Source organism: Harmonia axyridis, chromosome 5 (assembly GCF_914767665.1).
Source record: "Harmonia axyridis chromosome 5, icHarAxyr1.1, whole genome shotgun sequence".
NCBI lineage: Eukaryota > Metazoa > Arthropoda > Insecta > Coleoptera > Coccinellidae > Harmonia > Harmonia axyridis.
In genome coordinates this window covers 29,839,764-29,853,513 of record NC_059505.1, presented here as the reverse complement: position 1 = coordinate 29,853,513, position 13,750 = coordinate 29,839,764, and the positions used below count along the sequence as shown (strand labels likewise).

Below are 13,750 nucleotides of genomic sequence, written 5' to 3'. Positions count from 1 at the left end.
TTAAGAATCAGTTCATCTTCATTTAATTATTTGTATATTGAATTTTAAAATGTTTTCTTGATGTTTTGTCAGTTAAAGATATTTGAAATGTTTATTTATATTTCCGTAAAAGCAGTAAAATGAAAAAATTAGCTCTGAAAAAGCCTAGAGATTATATTCGGAAATGTAGAAAAAATATGAATGGTTTATTCCAATTAGAGGCTTCATTTTGATAATGAAAAAACTTGTATCTATCAAGAGGAATCAATGGATGTTTATTTCATCGTAAAGCGAAAGGTATGCCATTAAAGGTGGAAGCGATATCAGCAAAAGAGCAGTTACGATTACGGATGCATCACCACATATTCCTTTCAGAAACTTTCCATGACCAATTCGTACATTTGCAGGTTCATGTTCTCGATAATTTCATGAATTCTATCTCTAAGGTCTTGATTTCTCGATTGTGAAACATTGGCATATTGAGCATTATCTTTCACGTGGCCCCGGAGAAAAAAGTCAAAAGGTGTTAAATCACAAGATCTCGGTGTCAAATTGTGATCACCTCTTCGAAAAATGACATGGCCAAAAAACAATCGCAATTATACAAGTTCGAATTGCTGGTGTGGCTCGTAGCACCGTCTTGTTGAAAATAAACGTTAAACCCTTTAAGCAAAATACCATAAAATGTCGTTGATATAATGCTCAATTTCCAAGATCGACGAGGATTTCATATACTTGGGTTTCCTTCAACAATACGGGCTACAGCTCAGTTCTTCGTTTGCGACGCACACGGTTTCGATTCTTTACATCACAAACTTGTCCCAACAGCTCAATTTTCTTCTCCAGTTTCACTTCTACCGGTCGAGAAGCTGCTTTACGACTACTCAAAAGTACTTTAGTTCCACGAACTGTAACTGCAAAATTTTCACCATTTTGTAGTGAATTCAAACAATTTCAATACGTTGTTGATGCGTGTATCGTTGAATTTTTGGTAATGACGTAGTTTCTTCATGTTGAATGTCGAAAGATGACATCTTCAGATGTGACTGCCCAGAAAGCTGACTAAATAAAACCTCTTATTGAAAAACCCTATGTTATATTGTTATCCAAAGATATTTACCCTTTTTTATACTCATGTTGATAAACATCTGAATTCATGTTAACAGAAAAATAGGGATTGTTTTTCGAACTGTTCAAATGGATGTGTTCAATACCTCGCTGTTGATGAGAAACGTGGGTACACTGATGAAAAACGAATTGATATCGTTTGTTTTTAATGAATTACATTTCAGTTTATTTTTCGGAATAATTAAACTTCAAAATCGATCGAGCAAAAAAACCAGACATCCTTGAAATTTTCACAGTCCAATTGTGTAGATATTCGAATTTATAGAATTCTGAGTTTTTTTCTCAAGCTCTAGAAACTATTTCAATATGATGTTGTGGTTGCTTCACTACAGTTATTTTTTCATTTGATATTCTGAAGCTTTTAATGAAACCTTCAATAACCATATTCCGGAAGTAACAAGTATACAGGGTGTCCCATAAGTGGCACTTCACAGTGACACCGGAGGTAGGTCAGCTAAAGAGGGACCTAACCAGCCTAACATGACCCCAGTAAAAGTTGCATGGTTTTCGAGTTATTACCAAATTACGTTTTTTAGTGAATTTTCACCTTTTTTAACATTGTCAGGTTCAGAATTCTGCTGGAAAGCTCTCGAAGCTTATTTTTTTTGTTGTAATGGAATCTTAAATAGTTAATTAAGATGACATGAGTATGATTCTGTCAAAAAGTTATGTGGATTTCCGTAAATTAATGGATAAATCTTGATTTCAATTGCTAGCAAAACGAGAACTTCGACTTTGGACACCTGCTGTGAAAAAAAAATTCTTGAAACAAAACGAGCAAGTAACATCAAAAAATTGGGCATTTTAGACAGATTTAGAAATGGTACAATACACGAATCTTATGCCCATAAAGCTAGGTATTTTCATCATTTTACCGATGCCCTACTTAACTAAGTTGAAACTAGGAACCCCGCTATCAGGTAATTTTGCCGCTTGCTATGACATTACATTTGATACCGGGCTTTGTTATTATTTGTTAAAGTCACAATAGGGAAAAAGATGGATTAGGGGAAGCGAAAAAAGAATATTATTGAAAAAAAAGGTAAATTAATTAAAAACAGACTTAACTTTCGATTATTTATTTAATTCTTAAATCTAACTTACAGTAAATGTTCAAACTGTTTCCCTCGGACTCTAATGCATAAATGACACCGTTTTATAAAATTACGATTCAATTTTCTTAAACTAATTTCCGATATGGTCCGGGCTGCGTCGAATACGCGTTCACGCAATTCTTCCTCGCTTCTTATTGGTTTTGCATACACTTTGTCCTTTAAACATCGTAATTTTATAAAACGGTGTCATTTATGCATTAGAGTCCGAGGGAAACAGTTTGAACATTTACTGTAAGTTAGATTTAAGAATTAAATAAATAATCGAAAGTTAAGTCTGTTTTTAATTAATTTACCTTTTTTTCAATAATATTCCTTTTTCGCTTCCCCTAATCCATCTTTTCCCCTATTGTGACTTTAACAAATAATAACAAAGCCCGGTATCAAATGTAATGTCATAGCAAGCGGCAAAATTACCTGATAGCGGGGTTCCTAGTTTCAACTTAGTTAAGTAGGGCATCGGTAAAATGATGAAAATACCTAGTTTTATGGGCATAAGATTCGTGTATTGTACCATTTTTAAATCTGTCTAAAATGCCCAATTTTTTGATGTTACTTGCTCGTTTTGTTTCAAGGATTTTTTTTTCACAGCAGGTGTCCAAATTCGAAGTTCTCGTTTTGCTAGCAATTGAAATCAAGATTTATCCATTAATTTACGGAAATCCACATAACTTTTTGACAGAATCATACTCATGTCATCTTAAATAACTATTTAAGATTCCATTACAACAAAAAAAATAAGCTTCGAGAGCTTTCCAGCAGGATTCTGACCCTGACAATGTTAAAAAAGGTGAAAATTCACTAAAAAACGTAATTTGGTAATAACTCGAAAACCATGCAACTTTTACTGGGGTCATGCTAGGCTGGTTAGGTCCCTCTTTAGCTGACCTACCTCCGGTGTGGAAGTTTGTGGCACGAGCCTGAAAGGCAAATACCGCAAACACACGAGCAAGAAAAGGACTTTCTCCACATGTTGCACACTATAGTTTTCCTACAACTGCACAAATCTCAATGATTCAAGTAATGGACTTGATTCAAATCAAAATGGCCTTCGTTGACAGTATATGCTAGTTTATTGCGTTTCCATAGAAACGACTCGAAAGCCCAATTTCATTGATCTACCAAGCGAGGTGTGGGCAAAGTGCCGTGAGAAATAATATTTCCCACAGTATGAGCAATACATAGTTTAGAAATTGAGTAAGCTGTTGAGAATACGCTACTCTTCATAGCAGTTGTAGGAAAAATGGTTCATCTACTCCTATTGAATTATATATTCATATTCAACTGCTTTTGAGCAATTGATAGCATCTATTAACAAACAGCGTGAGTTATAATAACTCACTACAATAACTCACTATAATAAATCGGAAAATATGGATCTCTGCTTCTATACTTCTCTGCTTCAATTCGATTGGCCGAAAGGAAACATTCCATTCTTGTTATTGAGGGGAGTAATGTCCGAGGGAATGTCACTTTAATCATTTTGACGTTTTCAAATTGAGTTGTATCTAATTATTGTGAATGTTTTGCTGAAAACGATTAATAATAATAATAATAATAATGATCTTTATTCCGAAAGAATGTCCAATATAATACATTACATACAATACAGTACATTAGATGGAATAGTGTCAACTAACAGAATTATTAAATCCTCACTTCTTGAATGTTGTATTCATGAATGGAATAAGGTTCCATATTAATGAGTTTAATTTTCACATCATTTTGAAACTTATTGAGTGTTGTACTTTTTTTTATATCATCTGGTAATTGGTTGAAAAATTTTATTGCGGCATATGTTGGATGTTTCTCATATTTGACCAATCTATGTTCAGGATAAAGAATATTTACATGTCTAGTACTATAATCATGGACGGAACTACTGTATACAAACTTATTTCTATTCTTGAATAAATAAACCAAACATTCATATATATACAATGCAAATACTGTCATAATCTGATTTTTCCTGAATATTCCTCTACATGATTCTCTGTGTTTGAGTCCAAATATAGTTCTTATGACTCTCTTTTGTATACGGAAAATCTCCAACACCCCTGAATCAGATCCGTAGAAAATCAATCCGAACCTCATTAAACTTTCAAAATTAGTGAAATAAAAAATTTTCAAGCAATTTTCATTTAAATATTTACTAATTATTCTTATACTATAGCTGACTGAATTTAGTTTTTTTCCTATACTTATAATGTGGTTGTTCCAGTTTAGATGTTCATCAATTTGCATACCAAGAAATTTAGTACAATGTTCAGGTGTGATGCTCAAATTTGACAGTTGTATCTGAGATGGTGTTGTGATCTTTTGTTGTTTGGTTCTAAAGAGAACAGTGGTAGTTTTCTCCTGACTCAAAATAAGACCATTCCTTTCAATCCAGTTTTCGATTTTCTTATACGAAGTGCTGGCCTCATTTATCAAGTTTGGGTAGGTAGATCCAGCAACCAACAAATTTGTATCATCTGCATAATTGGTGAGAAGACTCGAATCAGACATCAGTGCTCGTTCCATATCATTTGTGAACAAAATGAACAAAATAGGGCCCAATATGCTTCCTTGAGGTACACCGGTATAATTGGTTTTTATGTCAGATTTTGTAGTTTTTCCGTTTTTCATAACTTTAACCCTCTGCTTTCTATTATCCAGATATGATTCAAACCATCTCAAAGCAGTTCCCCTTATTCCATAAGCTTCGATTTTTTCCAACAAAAGTGGTTGATTCAGGCAGTCAAACGCTTTTGATAGATCTAAAAATATTCCTAGAAGTATATCATTATTTTCGAACGATTTGATTATATTTTCAGTGAATTGAATAGTAGCTGTCATTATCGATCTTCCTTTTATATATCCATGTTGGTTATCATTTAGTATATCGTTCACCAATAGAAAGTTAACTAGACGGTTACACATTGCCATTTCAAAAAATTTTGAGAAACTTGGTAGTACACTAATGGGTCTGTAGTTTCCAAGCGACTCGCGATCACCTTTTTTATAAATTGGTGTAATTACAGATATCTTCAATTGACTAGGGAAAATACCATATGTGAGGGAATTGTTAATTATGTAGCATAGTACTTCTGCTAAATTTTGTATACAAAATTTTATCAAGCTGATAGGTATATCATCATCTCCACTAGAATGTTTATTTGTAATTTGTTTATTCAGTTCTTCTATTTCTCTAGGTGTAACAGGTGTCAAAAATATTGATCGTGAAGCTCTTGGGATATCACATGATAATATGTTTACGGGCAAAATCGATACATTTGTTGTTAGGTATTCATTAAACATGTTAGCTACTCTTTCAGGATTTCCACTGATGAAAGTGTCATTTACTTTATCTCTACCTGTAATTTCATTGAAAATATTCCACATTGTTTTCATTTTATTATCAGAATTGGATATACTGATTTCATATTTTTCAGTTCTCTTCTTTGCCAGTAATTTCTGATAGTTTTTCTTGGTATTATTATATAGTGATTTTAGTTCAGGATGATAATGCATAATGACACCTAATATACTCAATCTATTTTTAAAATCCAGTATTTCCTGATCGGGTTTAAATTTTAATGATTTTCCGGTGACACACTTTTTTTTGAGTGGAAAGCATTCATCAAAATGCATTATGAAGGTATTCACAAAAAGATTCCATTGTTCATCTACTTCATTTGCAGCGATGTTATAAATGTTGGACCAATCTTGTTCTGCTATTTGTTTTTTAAATATAATTTTATTTTCTTCGGAAAGCAACCTAATGTTTTTATATATTTTATTTTGTTTTGTATTTGTTGGAAAATTTATTTTGACTCCCATATGATCAGAGATATTAGTCTGCATGATATTCACTTCATCTATACTAATACAGTTAGTAAAAACATTATCCAAACATGACTTACTTTTATGTGCAATTCTTGTGTACTCATTCACTAGGAAAGTAAATGAATATCCATTTAAAAGCAGGTTCATTCTGTGAATATTCACAGCATCGTCTTTTAGATCGATATTGAAGTCACCAGCAATGAGGATGATTTTCTTCTCATTCACTAACAGTTCTAGTAATGCCGATTAATTCAGACAGTGAAGATGAAATATTATATATGTATACATTTCAAAAGAGTTTGAATAAATTTTCAAGATTGGTGTAGCAGTAAAATCATTAAGTCACCGTTTACAGGGAATGTTTTTTGGTATATTTTAATAGGCAACTATTAAGGTTTTCAATAAAGTTCTATGTCTATACTCTGTACTGGATTCGAGCTAGCCGAAGCTAGTTCGATTGTGATTGGTGACACTAAGTTTCCATCTCTCTCGTACTCGGGATCGAGCACATATGTTTATTTCCCGTTCCTTCTGCCTATATTCTAAGTCTGTATTTTTTTCTTAGTATTTATTGATATAGTCGTAGATAAAGTATAGTATTCAACTTGCGGTAATGGTCATAACTCACGCAGATGAAGTTTGCAGCACGAGCCGTAGGCGAGTGCTGTAATTCATCATAACTCACTTGATGTAATTCATCATAACTCACTTCATCTTCGTGAGTTATGACCTACATTACCGCTCGTTAAATAATATACTATTATACTATAGTATGTTTTTAATAGCATAAGATCTTTTCATTAGCATATTTAGTAGGTTCAGTACAAATAGTATTATATTGTTAACAATCCGCATTTTCGCGAATCCGCGGGATTGATAATTTTCATCCCGCTGATTTGCGGGATGGATTCACTATTCCTAACTTCACGTCAGTGTTTTTCTCATTTTTTTTCTATATTCCCTCAATAACGAAAAAATAAGGACATAACTCTGATTTAATGACGAGAAGTGACACAGATTGTGACGGCGTACGTCCGAAATCAACAAGAAACTCAGATGGACATAACTCAGTACGTCCCACATCTCATACAAACACATAGAGTGCAACTCCGTCGTCACATCATTATTTTCGGAGAAACAGATGGCAGTCCGGATGACCTCTCATTTCCTACGATCGTAAAGCACTCGCCTTCGCGTCGATAAGTGACAGGGGCGGAAATTTACAGCGTGAATAAAACGTGAAAAAGATGAGACCAAGTGCAATTTCTGTATGTTCCATATAGGGAAGACAAGACGATCCGATATTTGAGACTTTCTGTGAGTAGGCTCGCCGGAAATAAAATACACTGTGTCCGTAAAGTATGGAACAAATTCGTTTTTAGCTAAACAGACTATTTTAAGAAATAGTCCTGAAACACGTCGATTTTTCATTTTAATTTACCGTATTTTGAAATAATAATCTAACACAAACAGGGTGAATTGCTTTTGAGTAATGACGTCACCATCATTTTGTTTTTAATGGAACACCCCCATTTTCGTCTGAATTTTCCGATTACTTTAGCTAGCTGATTCCGAAAATGTATTACATGTTGATTCCAATTGGTACAGGGTGGACAAAAATACAATAGTTTTGTGTGTACTCATAAAATAAGGCGTAACATTCTTTAAAAGTTGAATTAACAATATCATCAAAAATACTTATTGTCTAGCGGCAATTGGTTTGAATGTAACATATTTTTCTTAAAAAAAAGCACTTTATTTCAATGCTATTCTCATCCGAATAACTCAATATTTCTCATAATCTCTTTCAACTTCAACATTTCTCATTGAAAAAATTAAAAACGTTTTATTCCCATAGCCATTTAGCTGTTTCAATACTATTCTCAACCGAATAACTCCATATTTCTATTGAAAAATAATTAAAAACGCGTTATTTCCATAGCTATTTCTTATGTTTAGCCATTAATTATTCCATCCTTCACAACACTTCTCTCTCTCTTTCTGTGATAATCCGCAAAGCGTAGCGAGTAGAAGCCACGTGCTTGAAGGGAAACAACGTTTTTTTTGCTCTACAGCAGTTTTATATGAATTTCCATAAAATATGTCACAAATTTATATATACAAGGGGTTATATACAATGTTTACATGTTTCTTAAAGAATAATTCAAAGACTAGCACCTAACTCAAAATTTTATTATTTTTTTTTTTTCGAAAATGGCTGGTTATTTAATAAATAAATGAATAATAAATGAATTTTATTCGATCTTTTCAGACACAAACATGGTGTATAGGACAGGTCAAAATGAGAACAAAACAATAATCATAAATAACACTATGAATTAAGGAATAAAAAAATCACACAAATATTCTTGTACTGAATAGTAACCTTTAACTTTAAGGTTCCTAATTTCTTTCTTGAACATTTTTGAATTGAGAGATTTCATAGTAGGTGACGAATGATTGAACATCCTGATACTCTGATACATTGGAGAGCATTCAAATCTATAAGTCTTATGTCTAGGAAACAATAAAGTTTGTGAATTTCTCGTTTCATAAGCATGATAATCTGATAATTTCATCCATTTGAATTCATTCTCTTTGGCATACAGCAAACATTTGAAAATATATATACCTACATGGCAAAGTTAAAATTTTATTCTCAACAAAAATTGATTTGCAAGAATCCATCGGATTTAAGTTAAATATTGTACGTATGATTCGTTTCTGTGCTACGAATACTCTGGGGAAGTCAGAAGATCTTCCCCAGAGTATTCGTAGCACAGAAACGAATCATACGTACAATATTTAACTTAAATCCGATGGATTCTTGCAAATCAATTTTTGTTGAGAATAAAATTTTAACTTTGCCAGAATGTTATACGATAGATGACTATAAACCAGACTAAAATAAACACTCATCAGACAGCTTCTAGGTAGAATGTCTTTAATTCTGTGAATTTCAAAATACGAGCTGTTCAATTTTTTACATAAAACGTCAATGTGAGTCGTCCATCTTAAATTTTTATCAACATGGATACCAAGGAATTTTGTCGACTCTGATGCCGTGATAAGGTTATCTCCATACCTTTTGCTGAATGCTTCGACTTCACTATTTCTTAAACAAAATCTAACGCAAACAGTTTTATTTATGTTCACCATAATTTTATTCCTACGGCACCAATTTAGAAATTCCGCCACAATACATTCGCATGCCCTATGGAGTTGCCCAAGACTCCCCGCAGAAACAACAACAGAAGTATCATCAGCGAATAAAGTTAACAAAAAGGGGGCCAACCACACAGGCAGATCATTTATAAATAATATGAATAAAAGAGGTCCCAGCACAGAACCCTGAGGAACTCCAAGGCCAACATAATGACTCTCGGAATAACTTTCGCCTATTCTAACTGACATCGATCTTTCGTTGAGGTAACTACGTAACCATTCCAGGAATACTCCCCTGAAACCCAGATTGTAGCATTTTTCTAGTATGAACTCAAAAGATAGCGAATCAAAAGCGGAGGCAAGGTCAAAAAATACGCCCGCCACAAACAAGTTCTTATCCAAACACTCATAGACCGATTAAAAAAAATCAACTGCAGCTGATTGTGTTGAGTGACCGCTTCTAAAACCATGTTGAGCAGGGTTTAATATTTTGAATCCATTGAGATAATTCATCATTCTGGAGAAAACAATTTTCTCGAATACCTTCGAGAGCAAGCTGATAATAGATATTGGGCGATAATTCGCTATTTCATTAGGTTACCACTTTTGAATATCGGAATAACTATAGACTTCTTTAAAATACGAGGAAAAGTTGCAGATGTTATGGAGAGATTGATGAGAAGTGCAAAATGCTCACTAACTACTTCACCCATTGCCTTTATTATTTTAGTTGATATAGAATCGACTCCAACGCTCTTTTTATTTTTCAATGATTTAATGGTTTCCACGACTTCAAATCCCGTGACAGGATAGAAGAAAAATTTTGCGCTCACCATGGGCGTCATTGTGAAAGACTGTGATAAATCATCACCATAGCAAAATTTTAATTTAGAGGTAGTTATGGTAGAAAAATGTTTGGCAAAAATATCAGCCAACAAATTCGGATCGCTACATAGTTGTCCATCTAAATTTATGGAAATATTACAACAACCACTATTAGTTCTTCCAGTAAGTCCGTTTACTATATTCCAAACTGTCTTATTTCTGTTCGAAGAGTTGTCAATAACAGAACTATAAAACTTATATTTTGTGCGTTTTATCAGCGCAATATGCTGATGTTTTGCTACCTTGTAGTTTTCATAAGTATCTAAGAGGCCAAAATTTTTATGGAGCCAATGGAGGTTCGACAGGTTCTGTTTACTCTGGATGATCTCGGGTGTTATCCATTTTTTTACTGAAGGTGTTGAAGTTCGTTTACGCATAGGACAGTTTTCTTCAAGATAATAGCGAACAATATTAACGAATGTCTCAAAACATGCATCAATATCAGAATTCGAATAAAGTTCAGCAAAATTACACTTAGATAATGAGACTAAGAAATTATCTACATTATTCTGACTTAGATTCCTAAACGAATATGTTTCGATCTTTTGCTTGTGTTCTAGTCTGAAATTCACCTGTAGTAAAATAGCCTTATGATCACTAATATGGGGATCGAAAACTACAACTTTATAGTCATGTGGATCAACATTAGTAATGATGTAATCAACTTTTGATATACTGGTATGACCGTTTATGTTCGTGAATTCTCTAGTGGAATACTGTGACGTTACACTCAATCCAAAGCAATCTAGCAAATCATTCAACAATTTAGAGTTATTACAGTTTTTCCTTAAGAAATCTTTGTTTAAATCTCCACAAAGAAAAATATGATCAACAACGTTAATACATGACTGCAATGCGTAAAACAGTTTATCAAAAAACATTTCCAAATTACCAGAACAGGACCGATAAACACTGATGATGCCCATACGAATGTCTTGATCCGAAACTACAACACCACAAATCTCAATGTGCATTTCCTCGGAGAATCCGGAAACCTTCAGTTTCTTCACTTGTAAACTCTGCTTCGTATATATAGCCGATCCACCATGTTGCCTAGAGGTACGGCAAAAGTAATCAGCCCGAACATAGCCAGCAATCACCACCGCTCTGATATTGTCCACACTGCACCAATGTTCTGCGACACTCAGTACATCTGCATTTGTTTCTTCCAATAGCAATTCTAAACTATCCAATTTGTTTGAAATGCACTGGGTATTTGGTTGCATGATTTTCAAGCAACCTCCATTTAAAGTAGGAACTAACGTAGTTGATCCTGATTTGTCCCTTTTCGGTGAAAAAAATGATGTACGTTGACCTTATTGGGCCAATTTGAACCTTCAAGTGCCTTATTATACTCAGAACTAGGAATGAGTACTTTGAATGATGAATAGGAATTGGGATAGCGTGAAGATAATTTCTCACATATAACATTTGAAAACTTATTTTTGAGAAAGTTCTGTAAGTTCTCAACACTTGTGTCGGGTTTCAGATTCGAGACGTGGAAAGCCTTGAACTTGTCTAAGCCCTCAACGTCTGCTGCTCCGGAATAGGTTCCAACAACTAGGGTTTTTCTAGGCTTGCGATTTTTATTTTTTACAAATTTCCATTCGGAATCTGAGTTTTTTTCTGCAGGAACAGCTTCACTCAACCCATCTCTACCATTTAGTTGGCGGGCTGACCTAATCGCCTGAGTTACTTGAGAATAGGTGATCTTCTGGGGAGGATATTTTATATTGATAGGAGTGGCAGTTGAAGATCCCGTTACAGATTTGTCCACATTTAAAGAAGGAGCATTCGTTACAGCAGATGGAATTGTTGCATGGGAATCCTCGGAATTTCCAACACTCACGTCATCCGAAATATGTTGCTTATCGGGTATGATGCTCGGCATGATTTTGACAAACTTTTTATTCAGTTCGTTTATTTCGTGTTTCTTGTTTTTGAGTTGATATTCGAGAGAATCGATTTTGAATCTAAGTAGGGAATTATTTTCCATGAGAATATTGTTTTTCGACTCAAACTCGGAAATGATTCTAAGTAAAAGATCAGGTTGAGAAGAATCAATACTTAACTGCTTTGCAGTCGTCTCACAAATCGGTGAGGAGCTGCCACTCATTTTATCACTCGGAACTGGGTTTGTCAGCTCTACATCACAACACTTTTTCACTTTCGAACCACAACCGGGGTGGAAAAACTTGTGACAAATGTGACACTTTGTACTACTTTTCACAATTGATTTTCTACATCAGTATCCACAATAAGGGAAATTAACTTGTAGAGAGAGTATCGCATCGACTTCCTTATTTGCCGACATGTTTAACATATTTACATAACAGATGGGTAAATTCGTGCGAAAAAATGTTAAAACTTACCCTAAAAAACTATGTCCTATTGCATTATTACTGGATGAAGGAGACACAAGAGATAAGTTTGTAAGAAAATTTAGTGTACACTCTTTAAACATTTGGCGAGTCTTTCTCGAGCCAAGAATAAGTGCGCCCTCTCCTGGGGTATAGGGTATAGTATTTCGTCCCGAGATCGCTGGTGGACTCTTCAGTTAGACTATCCAGCGATCTCTGCCTAAGACACACCTTCCCACACCATTCGGTGAGATGAGAAGTGAATCGGGAAGAAGAAAGAAAAACAACTTTTTTTTTTTTTTTTTTTTTTTTTTTTTTTTTTTTTTTTTTTTTTTTGCTGTACAGCAGTTTGATATAAATTTCTATAAAATATGTTACAGAGTTATATATACAAGGGGATATATACAATGTTTACATGCTTCTTAAAGTATGAGTTGCAGACTAGTACCTAACTCAAAGTTTTACCTAGTATTGAAATTTGGATAATGGATTACATAGGTTTTATAAAAGAGAGTGTAAATTTTTACTGAGGCATGTCGAGTGCTTGAAGAAAAACAACTGTCGCTCAGTTGGGTTAACAAGAAGAAGGTGGTTTAGGAAGGGATCGGGAAGGGGGTTGGATTCACATCATCAAGTGTTGAATTAGTTTGTGTTTAATTTTCCTAACTGGAATTGAATAATTATTGAGGTGCGATGTCTTTTTCAGTTTTGTTATTTTGATTCCGAAAAATGATCGAGTTTCGTTTTTGATAACATTATCTAATGAGACTATTTGAGAGTCTTTTTGGAGATCGCTAGTTTTGGTTTCTTTAGGCTTATTGAGTATAATCCTTAAGTATTTGTTCTGAATACGTTGTAGTTTGTCATAATTTGTTTTTGAAGTTTTACTCCAGACCGGGCTCGCATATAGAATCATTGGTCTTATACCCTGTTTGTATATTTTAAGTTTAGATTTAATACTAAGTTTACTATCTCTACAAATCAATGGGAAGACGCTACTGAGTTGCGAGTTGGTTTTCCTAATTATTTCATGAATATGTTGATTGAAATTCAATTTTTTATCAAGAGTGACCCCTAAATATTTCAAATAATTTTTCTCTTCTATAGGCTGGTTATAAAATAACAATAATTTGTTGTTTGATAAACTTCTTTTATGAGTGAAGTAAATTAAGTTGGTTTTGGATGCATTGATTTTGATTTTCCATCTGTGGTAATATTCCTCCAAAATGGTGAGGTGCTCTTGAAGATATTTGGTTGATTGCGGTTTGGACCAGGACTCAGAAGTTATAGCCG

General features: G+C 33.8%; 1 protein-coding gene across 1 annotated transcript; it reads right to left on the bottom strand.

Moving 5' to 3' along the window:
* Nucleotides 1-738: 738 nt before the first annotated feature.
* On the bottom strand, nt 739-12,213 carry LOC123680915. The gene is made up of 3 exons (XM_045619037.1): nt 11,520-12,213; nt 4,466-4,978; nt 739-893 (listed from the first exon to the last, which is right to left on the bottom strand). Exons 1-3 carry the CDS (start codon nt 12,211-12,213, stop codon nt 739-741), a joined length of 1,362 nt encoding a protein of 453 aa, XP_045474993.1.
* Between the last annotated feature and the right edge of the window lie 1,537 nt (nt 12,214-13,750).

Bases quoted from the DNA above. Each gene is read 5' to 3' on its own strand.
- LOC123680915 (XM_045619037.1), bottom strand. From the start codon at position 12,213: ATGAGTGGCAGCTCCTCACCGATTTGTGAGACGACTGCAAAGCAGTTA. The intron at 4,979-11,519 runs GTGAGAAATTAT...GAATATTTTTAG, and splicing joins TAAGTTTTCAAATGTTATAT to ATCTATCAAAAGCGTTTGAC. The intron at 894-4,465 runs GTATGCAAATTG...AAAATTTTGCAG, and splicing joins ACATTGTACTAAATTTCTTG to TTACAGTTCGTGGAACTAAA.